The sequence below is a fragment of the Takifugu flavidus genome, chromosome 10 (genome assembly GCF_003711565.1).
Source record: "Takifugu flavidus isolate HTHZ2018 chromosome 10, ASM371156v2, whole genome shotgun sequence".
In the NCBI taxonomy this organism is placed as follows: Eukaryota; Metazoa; Chordata; class Actinopteri; order Tetraodontiformes; family Tetraodontidae; genus Takifugu; species Takifugu flavidus.
Window position 1 is genome coordinate 5,543,987 of NC_079529.1, and position 12,439 is coordinate 5,556,425.

Consider the following 12,439-nt stretch of genomic DNA (forward strand, 5'->3'; position numbering starts at 1 on the left):
TGTGGCTACAGTAGTTTGGTGACGGGGTGGGTCAGGTGGATCTCTCAGCAGCAAATCGGCAAGTAGAGATGTTGGATTAAACCAGAGCAGATCTCAATGTGTGGAGATGTTTGGAAGGACCAAAAGTTGGTACAGAGTGAACACAAGGTAATTTCAGATTTGTGTGTGTGTGGTAGCAGCAGACACGCCACAGAACTGCACTGCTGTGAGAAAATCAAGACTAAAAATCTGTTTTCATGCCGTTGACATTAAATTACTAAAATAATGTCGGATTGAGTGGCTTTCCACCATCAAGCTGTGCGAATGCCACCGAAGAAATGGCCCTGGAAAATTCGATCCGGGCAAATCCGACCTGGTAGTTCCAACAACCGATTTCCTACAAACGCTTAAAAGTAGACATGTGAATGAGCTACCCCAACTAAATAAAGAATAATAATATTCTTTATGCCTGCTGAAAATAACAATTGATGCAGCCAACGTTTCACTTCCCATAACAGGCGCGCTCTGAGCTCGGCCACGAAGGTGAAAAGTGATTCCCCGTCAGGCGAAAACCTCTTGACCTGTGGGACAACTGCAGGGAGGTGATGATGGGACCCTGATAAAGGCCAGTCACTGGAGCCTAAAGGCACATCCTGGACATGTCTTTTTGTCAGCAGATCCACACACACACACACACACACACACACGGAGCAGCAGATGCATGTGAGGACTCGCTTCTGTTTTTAAAGTGGATGTGTTAATATTCCACACCTTTAATGCCCTTGGAAGCTTTTAAAGAAGTGACTCTTACTGTACCTCAAACTCCCTCCTGTGATATTTTATCAATATTCATTTGCTGAATTCACCTCTGCCAAACCTTTGCATCAACTGACATTTAAATGCAATCCAATGTTTATGAAAGAAAAAAAAATGTTTGAAATGATGTGATTACACACCTACAGGCTATTTTGCTGATCACCAATGTGGATTTGGATTTATTTTTTTTATAATTAAAGGCTCCTTTTTAATTTGAATGAAAGGCCATTCCATTGATTCTTGGGGAAAGGGGCATTTAAGTGATTGAGGTTTCTGCATGTGCCTGTGTATGAAAGTCCTACAGATTAAGGTCCAACAATACAAGTCGCGAACACGCCTGGCCTCGCGAAGATAGAGAATCAAATGGCAACATGACGATCAAAAGATCTTCAGGTAATCAGTTGCAAGGGGCTTTGAGGAACAATGGATGATACACCGTGGATCCAGCGAGCCAGGGACTACCAGGTTGGATTCCAGCCATCCATGAGCTCACCTGCTAATGTTTCTCTCTCTTGCAGCAACCTGAGCAGGTCATCCCACAGGAGCTCACATACCCATAGCAGATCCAGGAGGTGTACATACCACTCTCTTGGTGCGTGTCCCACTCAGGGTTCCTCAAATGCACAAGGTGAAGCCTCAGAAGAGAGAGGGGAAGAGATGGAAGATCGCATGACCCCACACAATATAAGCGTGCTCTACAGCCTCTACAGGAACGTAGAGGCTTCTTTGGGTGATGCCAACACCTTCATCTCTCTTGCCATCCAGGCCATGGTAGGCATGCTAAAGGCTCTCCACTGTGGTTCCCATAGCAATCCTCTGCTCAGCCAAATGACCCCAACTTCCCAAGTTGGCACATGAATGAAAAACCCCTGGGTCATTCTGAAAGTACACCTGCAGGATTTGTCACTCTAAAGGGGACAAGGGTCCCCTAATCACACCATGCCACTCCACAAGAAGCCTCTGCTTCATCCACTCCTCATGTCTGCAGCATCTCCAATGCTTGCTGATGCAAGTTCTGCAAAGAGAAGCTGTTGGCGGTGGTGGTCATTGGATTCACATACGACCAGGTGTCCATATGCATCCTGTGCAAAATCCACATTCCTCTATGGCAGAGACTAAAGTATTACAACCTGGTCATATATGTTTATAACCTACCAAAAACATAACAAGCTCATGTTGAAGAACAAGGAGGCTCTGGCTCGGATACAAACTCCTCCTAGAACACAGAGACAGAGAATGACCACATGGACATGCTCCAGTTCTGATTGCCTCTGAGATCAGGCCTTTGGTTGTTGGAATCTCTGTATACATGGAAAAAAGAGATGGTATTATAAGTGTTGAGTGGCTGAGGAGGAACACTCATCTCTGGACACCTGTAACCTGTCACTCTGTCCACAGAAATGGACAGATGGACCACATATTTGTTACTTATGGTCTTTAAGCAAGTCGATAAACACTTTTCGCCATAAAATGCACGCACACTTGTCTGTGCTTCTGATTGTTCTATTTATCCATTTATGGGAAATTGTGAAAGTATTTCCCGTGTATTGGAAAGTGTCCGTTAACAGCTTCGCTTTTATTTTGTGAAGTCATTGGTGCTGTATTTACCAGTATTTATCTCACCATGCACCATGTCACCTCTACTACTATCCTTTTATTTGGCTATGTTGTACTCTTGGATATAACAATAACCAAACGTTAAGACTTCTATCTCTTCCTTCCTAAGTTTCCTGCCAAAGCTCAAAACATAAAAATCCACTGTTTGCCAATGAGGTCTCACCGAGATCCTGTTAAGCAGATGAAGTTACACCTCTTTTCAAAAGAACCTTGGAGCTCTAACCAGAGTCACAGTCTAGAATCTCCCATCTCAAGCAGCAATCCTCACTCCGAGGCTTATTAAAGATATTCCTTCTGTTCTGGCACATACAAAACATTTGTAAGCATACCTCCCTTCACAGTCCTACTTGCTTCTCGCTACCTGAGCTCTGTCACTCTCCTCCTCTACTGCTCATGCATTGGGAAAGTGAGGGTAGAGGCGGAGGAACAGCATGAGTAAAACAGGCCAATGGAGACAGATTCAAAGGCACCAATAAGTGAAACAGTTATTAAATTAAATTGATTTCTATATGTAGTATCAAATCAAATTTCCTGCTAACCATCACGTGCCTTTGTAGTCTGAGGAACTACCATTAACTTCTTTTTCATGATTACAGCATTTCATTTTGTTTTACAGTCAAATATGTTGTGCTGCCATAATGTCTTATCTGTGCTAATGCTAAAGCTATCGCTCATAGACCGATCTGCCACTTTGTCAGACCGATCGGGCCGATTAATGTTCAGCCGTTTTTAAGAAGCATGTGGCAACTGAATAATGTTGAGTTTCACCAACGACTGCATTTCTTTTTACATTTTATGGTGCCAATGTGTAAATATGTCAAAAAAGTAAAAATTGCTTTGCATCACATTAACTACATTTATATTAGTCAGAGAATAGATTCCGTATTCACTTCAGTCTAGCATGAGTGTCAGGCCCATGGCGGGGAAGACCAAGTTTGAGCGTGTCTATGTTGATGTGTAATGAGGTGTAAATATATTTATGGCTCAGGGTCACTGTGGTATTAACCCGGCTGACCCAGGCCCTCCTTCTCTGGGGAGGCTTTTGTGGGCCCTCAGCCACAATGTTGACAGGATGCTTGTTAAAAACCAAGAAGGAGCAGAGCAGGAAGTATCAGGGACATCAGCTCCTTTCATGATGTAAAAGAAAATGATGTTTCGACAATCATGTTGAGCAGGACTGGGCCTGGACTTTGCTGCATCAGGCATCAGGCTGGTCTGCATTCAGTTGCTGGCATATTGTTTTTACCAAGAGGGTAAAGTATTCGGTTAAATGTCCCATCAGTCAGGTGTATGCCAAACGCCTAGACCTTATTCAAGTCTTCAACCCCTAATTGGCAACGTTTAAAAGCCGTTTAAGAGTGCCCTTTCTTCTCCCTTTTCTCATTTCCCATTTATTGTGTTGTGTCAAAGTCTATTACCTCAGTTGGACATTTCTGTCCCTGATGTTGAAAATAGGAGGGGAGAGAGAGAAAGAGAGAGAGAGGGAGAGAGAGAGAGTTGGAAAAAAGAAGCCATCAGCTGAGGTTTGCCAGGTCGATAAAGCTTTTAGATTTGGAGATGTTTTCAGGGGGAGACCATTTCCTCTGGCTAAGGGTTGTTAATGGAGCTTAAGGAATTATCTTATGGCTCTCGGTTTGAAAGCAGTTTATTTCAGCCCTGGATCTTTGCGCTGTGTGTCTGAATATGCTGCTGTCACCCCAGCTTAATGAAAAGTAACGCGCCGCTGATTACAGTTTTATATGACCCCTATGTAAAAAGCCCCCGTTAATTTACCATCGTGGTCCCTCTGTGTGTTCATATTTACCACGGCTGAATGATTTACTCCTTCCTGCCTCTCTCTCCCTCTCGTCCCATGAATCTGCCCCTTTCTTTCTCTCTTTCTTCACGCTTCTTTTTTTTAATAAAGCCACTTGGACGTGAAAGTCTAATAGAATGTGTTTTTCACGCTAAATTAATTAAACGCTGGGGTGATATTGTCTTATCTGTGTGGACTTTTACTCCGGCCTAATTTTTCCCATCAGTTGACATGAAATATTAAATGGGCCTGTAATTGCACGCGCCTCACCACGATGAGGCATCAGTCTGAGGAAACAAATATTCAGCTGTTGCCGGCAAATAAAAACATCATACTGGAGCATGTTTAAAGAAAAATGCCCTTTGTGGACTCACTTTGGAAGAAACGGGAGGCGTGATGGTGATTCCACCATTAAAATTCATCACTGAAGCCCCCCCCCCACTCCCTCGACCATTCCCCCCTCACAGGACAGGGTCCCCCGAGAGCTCCACTTTTGCCATTACTGTCAAGTACCCTTGACTCTTTTCTTCTTGCCCTTTTTATCTGCAACAACTAATTTGAGTTCCTTTGCCCTTTTCACTTCTAGACGAGCACCCCCCCCCCACCCCTCTCCATTTTTATTTTTTTTATTGCAAAGCCCTTTCACGTTTTCACAATCGGGATCAACATCCAACCCCCCCTCCCCGCGCAAGTTGAGGAAATTGAGGGGTTCAGTGTAAAAAAAAGGCAAACCCTTCACTTGGGCTGATGAAATGATTTGGCGGGGGAGTCCATTAAGGGACGCACGGCGAATAACTTAGGGTTCTGACAGCTGCATCATGGACGATGTTGAGATGTTTCGATAATACGATCAAAGCAAGAGAGGGGGGAGATCGATAGACTGACATGAAATATGGCTGCCAACATCCCAATTACAGCCTGTTTAGAAGGAGTTAATGAGGCAGATCTTAGATACTGATATTGTTCTGACTCAGAGAGCTGAGCTGCCTCCTTTTCTCTGTCAGGAAATCAGTGTGGATGCTTCTTTTTCCTAAAATTAAAATAAATATGAAAATCAATGGGTTGACGAGAGATCTGCTTTTTTTTTGGGGTGAAAAGAGAAAAATAAAAATGCGGAAAAAAATATGAAGGGCAGTGAGGAAACTTTCTCCGTCAGCACCTTGGACAGCAACCGTTGCCAGGAAACCCAAATCACGCGCTCTCTCACCGGAAATCCGACTGCCTTTATTTACAGTGAACAAAGTTGAGACGCTCTCACTTGCAAAGAGAGCTGTGCATTTGTGAGACTTTTTTTTCTTTTAATAGTGCTGAGATCTAAAGGATCAGTTACATCTTGCATGCGCATAATAAGGAAATAAAAAGCATAAATTTAAATGAAAAATAATCATGTAAACCAGGCCAGTTGTAAACTTCCATTCAAACATTTCGATACGTTTTGTGCGTGCTTTAACTCAAATAAGCCTGAATGATCCGGATATGTCACTCCAAAGTAACAACCACCTTTTTCATATTTATAAAATTAATTAACGAGGTCATTCAGAGTTTCAGCCAGTCAGAAAAAAAAAAGTTTTTTCAGTATTTGCAATGCAAGAGTTATTTGTTAAGAGCAGAATAGTTTGTTGATAGTTATGGGGAAAGCAATGGCACTGTCTTTGGAGGAGTCGTGGTGCTGCTGCAGAGCCGCCGCGCTCCTCTCAGCCTCCACGATGGCGCCTTTGGTGTTCGCGGTCCAAGAGACGGTGGTGTTGGTCAGAGCCTGGCTCAAAGTGCCGTGCCTGAACAAGGGGTCGTGGAAAACCCCGTCCACCCAGTTTCTCAGGGTCGTGACCGGCGAGTCCTGCCTGTTGTCCAGGCTGGTCACGGGTGAGGTAGCGGCAGGGGGAGGGCTGAGAGAGGAAGGCGGCGGCTGGCACCTCAGCATGCAGGACGGGTACTCAGTCTGGTTTAGGGACGTAGCGGTTTGGGCCAAGGACCAGATGCGAGGTTTTCCGTCTAACATCTGGTGCTGTTGCGGCTGCTGGTTGTAGCACACTTTTACGGGCTGCGCGCTGACCGTCTGGAAGTCCTCCGCGCTCGTTTTGAGGCAACTTTTGCTCAAGTCCTGCTCCAGGGAAACCGGGATGGGGATTTTCAGAGACGAGTCCTTGATTAGATGTTCCGCGGGACAGTCGTTCGTCGTGGACATGTGCGCGTTCATGTGGTACCGGTGCTTCAGCTCACACTCCGAGCTCTCGGACTCCAGCGTGTCAAAATCATCCAAGTCACTCAGCTGGAGGTCCTTATCAGGCCGACTCCTGGTTTCTAACGCGTGGGGAGAATGGGAAGGAATAGAGACGGGTCAGCGATTTAGATCTGATATTAGAGCTTTTCCTGAAAAAATAATAAGGGGAAAATAGCACCTTTAACTTTTCCCCATGTCAACTAATGGCCACCTCACACAATTCAGTTAATTAATACAAAAAGGTTTAACGTTGACACACCTCTTTTAACGTTGACACACCTTAATTAGTATTTGAAGTCTTTTAAAACAAATCAGCAGGATATATTTCTAAAGCAGCAATGTTAAAAGAAAGGAAAAACGGGAGGCCAAATGATTAAAAAAATGTTTAACGGGATGAACCTGTGAATTTTCGTAAAAATCGAGTTCTTAGAGCAAGAGTGTCACGTGGTTTACAGTGGTCAGCTGATTTTACCCGGTTCTTGTCTAAAGGTTATTTTTATTTTTTTATATGAAAGAAATGCCAGTGAACTGCAGCAGATGTAGGGTCTGGTCGAATATGAATAAGAAAAATAAATATAATAAAAACAGCCTCTCGGTAGCCTAACAGAACAATAAAAGGTCTTGCAAAATATTCTGATGCAGAAAAGCTAGCATGAAACGTAGCGCATAGCACAACTTTTCAGCCTGATACTAACCTTCCTCATTGTTCTCACTCTTTATCTGCCCCTCCTGGGAGCCTTCCTCGTCTTCGTCATATCTTTTCTCCTCTGAGCCTTTATTCCTGGGCGGCCATGTCATCTTGTTCTCCTTCTTGAGCCTCCTCCTGGCGTTGGCGAACCAGGTGGAGACCTGCGTCAGGGTCATCTTGGTGATGATGGCCAGCATGATCTTCTCCCCTTTGGTCGGGTACGGGTTCTTCCTGTGCTCCTGCAGCCAGGCCTTCAGGGTGCTGGTCGTCTCACGTGTGGCGTTCTTCCGCCGCGTTCCTCCATCCATGGAGCCATATCTGCATGTCAGACAATGCAATGAAGGCAAAACTCTGGTGTCTTGTCTGAAGGGCAATTTTCATATCTCTGTTGAGGTTTTCTATTTAAAGTCTGCCCCTGTTTTCTTCTTTCAGAAGAATTTATTTTCACTAATGCACACTTTCTTCTATTATTTAGAATATTCACATTTACATCTATATTTTTCGACCATGTCTGTGGCATTTTGGAGCAGAATATAAGCGGCTCCCCACTCTGTCTACAAGCCTCCATTTAAAATGCACAGTGTTGATTTTCAGTCAGCAGTTAGCTGTAAAAGTCCTCTCCAGGGAGGCTTTTACGAGGCCTTTATTGCTCTATATAGCTTAGTTCAGGTCAAGAACTGTTAAGGGAATCAGAAGGAAAGCACTGCTGGACCTTTTCTGTAGCCTACTCCCTCCCCCTGCAGACAAAATAGACTGTAAAATTGCTTTATTGAGTGTAATGATGAGCCCTAGGGTGAGAGACAGGTACAGACAGGGTGGTTCAGCCGAAGGCCTCCGTGTATCTCCGAATGCCACTAATTCTTCTTGTCTGAGACTGAGGCCCCTTGCTGCGTGCTGCAATAGCAAAATTGAGTAATCTATATAGGAAAGAGGATATTAGCTCTTATTTAGCTATAAAATCTGTCTGGGCGTCCCTGAGAGTTCCGCTGATTCCGTTTTCAGTGTTCTTCCCGAATGCATCGGCTGCAGTTTTCATCGATGTGTCACCTTCATTAAAGCATCGCCTCATTATTGGGAAGACCTTTGCACGCTACAGACAGGCTCTTCAGGAGTCTTCTGAAATATATCCCTTCATCAGGAAAGAAATCTGCGTCGGGATGAAGGTGACCAGACAGTGTTCCCGGACGAGGATGGCCCTGACCTCACCGATGATTTCACACAGGGAACTCTCACCTAACAAGGACGCCCTACTCTGAGGGACACGTTTGTAGACAATTCAGTGACATCTGGATTTGAGCCTTCAGCTGTTGCTCTAATTCATGTCTCCTTTAAACGCACTAAAGTAGAACAGACAGATGTTTGCAGATGAGTGTCGTGCTCACATTCGTACAAAAACATACCTCTCATACTGGTACTGTCCCAGCGTAGGATCATAAGGGTAGTAGGCCGTTGCTTGGGTTATTCCCGCATGCGCAGAAGCTGTGGCATCTTTAGTGTCGAATGTGCCCTTTAATCACAAACAAGGATGGAAGTTATAGAAAGTGACAAAATGTAAACCAGGCGACAGTGTTTAATAAATGTTGTACCTCATGTGAAACGAGAGACTTGAATCAACAATATCAACAATTTCAACCTATTGTAGTGTACATCCAGCATATTATGGAGTTTTAATATTTAGATTTATTTTTAAACACTACATGTGGGCATGTGTAGTTAAGGTAAGGGATCTGATAAAAAAAAGAAGTTGGTTCGTATTATAATTTAACAGGAGATATTTCGGTGTTTTTTTTTCTTTTTTTGGGGGGGGGGGGGGGTGTCTTTAATTCAGTTTTCTCCCCAAGCTTTATATATATCTCCCTTTCTATCCCCAAAATATTCCGTTTTAATTAAATCCTTTAAAACGGGGGTGAGGCGAGGATAAATCACAGGGAAGCAGGTATCTTTCGGCGACACAGACAGGTGCGTCTGGCCCCAGCCTCCGCGCCCCACGGCTCCATTAATCAATGCCAAGAGGGATCAGATAAATGGCTTACCAGGGAGTAGAAAGCCGACGCGTCCGTGCCGTATGTAACATAATTCCCATAGCCTTGACCGCCGGTGTAAGGACTTCCATACACGCCCAGCGCGGCGGCCGAGCTGAGTTCATGTCTCGCCGTGGCCAGCAAGCGGCTCTCGTACACGGGACAGTAGACCGGTGTCTGACCGGACCCCGTTACTCCGGAGTCGGCTATGGATCTGCCGGTGGACTCGCAGCAAGTGGTCAGAGAGTTGGTTGTCATCAGGAACTATTTGGAGACCGAGGGAGAGTTTCTCTTTTAGAACTTGTTCTTATGTTTAGGCTGTTTTCTATTGAAACTAAATCAATCGTCCATGTCTGAAACTTTTATCAAACATAGCAGAAAAAAAACATTTAAACGAAATCTACATCTATTTTTCCTGACAAATCATTGAAAGGTACACTTACTCTCATCAGCATCTTTACATTTTAGTTTTGAAAAAAGGATTTAATAACATAACCAAAAAAAAAAAAAACAACCCAAAACATCAGCATCTTTGATGAAATTACGCTCCGACCTTCTTTGGCTAATGCGCGCTGAAAACGTCCAAAAGGAGAAAAAGCTCCGCCTGACGCGCGTATGTAATTAAACATCCAAAGTAATACCCAAATGATTATTTTGTGGCTCACAGCCAAGAGAAAACAGCTGTTTTGGCGTAAGAAAACACACACAGCGTGTTCAGAACAAGTTGGCGTGTGTGTTCCGGCGCAGATAAACATATGGCTGACACCACAGAGCCGCTATTATCTCACACATATCAGTGAACGGGAGGTCGCGGGTCTGTCTCCTTTTCGTGTTTATCCCTCTTTCTTTGTACCTTTTCCCATCAGTTATCGCGGGCAGGAACGGAGCCTCTCCCCGACCGGCGGCTGTCAGCTCGCCTGGTTCTTGTCCAAAATGCGTAAAAAGCAGCGCGCTCGAATCGATGAGATAATCAATCGCGACAATAACAGACGCACAACAACGCATTAAATAACAAAGGCAGTTGTAAATCACTTACTTGTGGAGCAGACGAGTATGGATATCCAAACTGTGGATATGACATGGTAGAGAGGTCCCCCAATATCCAGAAATAAAGCGAGACTGAAGGTCTCAACTGGAGCGCAGGCTGCGGCTGGGTTTGACTGTACCAATTGATTGGTAAGCACAGACGCCCGGAATGCTTATAGGACGAAGCAGAGTAGCATGTTTAATTTGTGTAAAATGCCCTCCACTCAAAAGGCTTCCAAAGGAGAGGGGGAAAAATATAAGTAATAATAATTAAAAAAAGAAATCTTCTCGCGCTTCGTTATTGTTATTAAATCTCGGAACAACGAGCGATATTAGCAAATTATAAATCGACTTCCTTTGCTGAGAACATTCAAAAGTAATTTGTTGTCAGATACATATTTTTGCCTTGTAAAAAAGTAGGTATAAAAGACGTCAGCAGCAGAGGCAGGTTGTTTTAAACGGCCGCGACTCTGACGTCAGAAGTTTCCCCCTCAAAACTGACCGGACTGTAACTTTAATATGCATTTTCCTTCAAAGATGACGACAAAAAGGGGGGAAACGAGGAGACAGTGAGAGGAGGGAGGAAAAACACCAAGTGCTTTGGATTATTTTGCAGCAGTCCGATCAATTAATTAGGCCAACCAGCGTCCCGAATATGCAAAACCATGTATCAGCTTAATGCATTAGGCCTAATTAAGCAGATTATTATCATCTCTCGGAGAAGATGCTAATCACAGGAGGAAGTCATTGATTTTAAATTCATTAGAGAAGAACTCTATGATAGAGAAGAGAAAGCAACATATTTATGTAAAAGGGAGTTAACCAAATCATCATTATCTATCTATCTATCTATCTATCTATCTATCTATCTATCTATCTATCTATCTATCTATCTATCTATCTATCTATCTATCTATCTATCTATCTATCTATCTATCTATCTATCTATCTATCTATCTATCTATCTATCTATCTATCTATGTTTGACTGTTCTGCTTGCTTGGAGAGTCCTGGGTTGAGACATGTGGATAGCCCCGGGGGTCACTCCTCAAATTAATGATGATGTACTTCTCCTCCCCCCCTCCACCCCTCCGCTCTCTCCTCTCCAGCTGGATCTGTGCCTGCCAGTGACAGGTCGATTGAGAGTGATTGATGACTATCTAGGGGACCGGGGCCAACATAATAATATGATTCCGGCACCTTGCAATAATTGGTGGCTTCCATTCAGAGATGAAGAGCAGCAGTAACGGCTTCAAAGTCCACTCGCTAAGTAACTTTTCTCTTTATTTTTTTTGCTGCTGCTTATTTTTTGGGAAGAAAAGGAGAAAGAGCAGATCTGTTTAAAAAAAGTCTGTTCCCTCATTCATTTTAACAAATTGAATTATAGGGTGTTAGTACCTCCAAGTGAATGGCCATGGGATGGGGATTGGGGGGGGGTTGATGGGTCAAAAGGGATCAGCCATAGCTTTTTAATTTGCATTAACTCTAATGCCACCCTAACATTAACAACCAGTCTGAACTGCTCAACCGTGCACTCGCCTTCTCTTTCTCTCCACTAACCCCCCCTCCTCTTAGCCAGCCACCTTTCAGGAGGTGTGTTTGTGTGTTGTGCGTGTGTTTGGGGCCTCCACATATGGAATCATATCGAAAACATGAAGCTACCCTGTCTAAATTCTCTCCTTTCCCCCCCTCAGCATACCTTTTCATTATCCGCCGCGTTACCCGCTGTTTTTGGACGCAAGCAATGAAATATTTAGGAGCACTAGTATATGCTTTTAGATGGAAAATGAAGGGCGAAGGCAGGAGCTCATGCTTGTTTAGCGTTTAAAGATTAAAAGAGCGGCTCCTTTTTTCTTCTTCTTGGACAGCTGTGGGGAAGGAGGAATGCTCTGCATCTCCAGCGGAGCGAGGGAGGGCTGAGACGCTCCCGCTGAGGACAAAATGTGCCCGTGGCCTAATTGTGCACCTAAATTCCCAACTCTTTACGGAATCACGCGACAATAACCGTAAAAAGGAGTGAGCGGCATCGGTTAGGCTGCAGATTGATGGGCAACTTGGTGAAGATTTGGCTGCTTAGATGAGGGTGGATAGTGGTGTTCAGCACTGATCAAGTGTAGAAGCATCCATCACGTTGATGAGCAACATAAATCAAGTGCTTCACTTGAAATGGACCAACTAATGGGGCCGATTATGATGGAATTACAATTCAAATGTGTTCCTCTGAACAGACCAAACGAAATGTTCACAGTATAAAGTTAGCTGCTTCTGGACTAACT

General features: G+C 44.0%; 1 protein-coding gene across 1 annotated transcript; it reads right to left on the reverse strand.

The window, feature by feature from the left end:
- Positions 1-5,420: 5,420 nt before the first annotated feature.
- irx4a (iroquois homeobox 4a) lies at positions 5,421-10,547 on the reverse strand. Its single transcript, XM_057045246.1, has 5 exons — positions 10,174-10,547; positions 9,150-9,401; positions 8,517-8,623; positions 7,124-7,434; positions 5,421-6,508 (listed from the first exon to the last, which is right to left on the reverse strand). The coding sequence occupies exons 1-5, from the start codon at positions 10,216-10,218 to the stop codon at positions 5,808-5,810; spliced, it is 1,416 nt and encodes a 471-aa protein (XP_056901226.1). The 5' UTR covers positions 10,219-10,547; the 3' UTR covers positions 5,421-5,807.
- Positions 10,548-12,439: the final 1,892 nt, after the last annotated feature.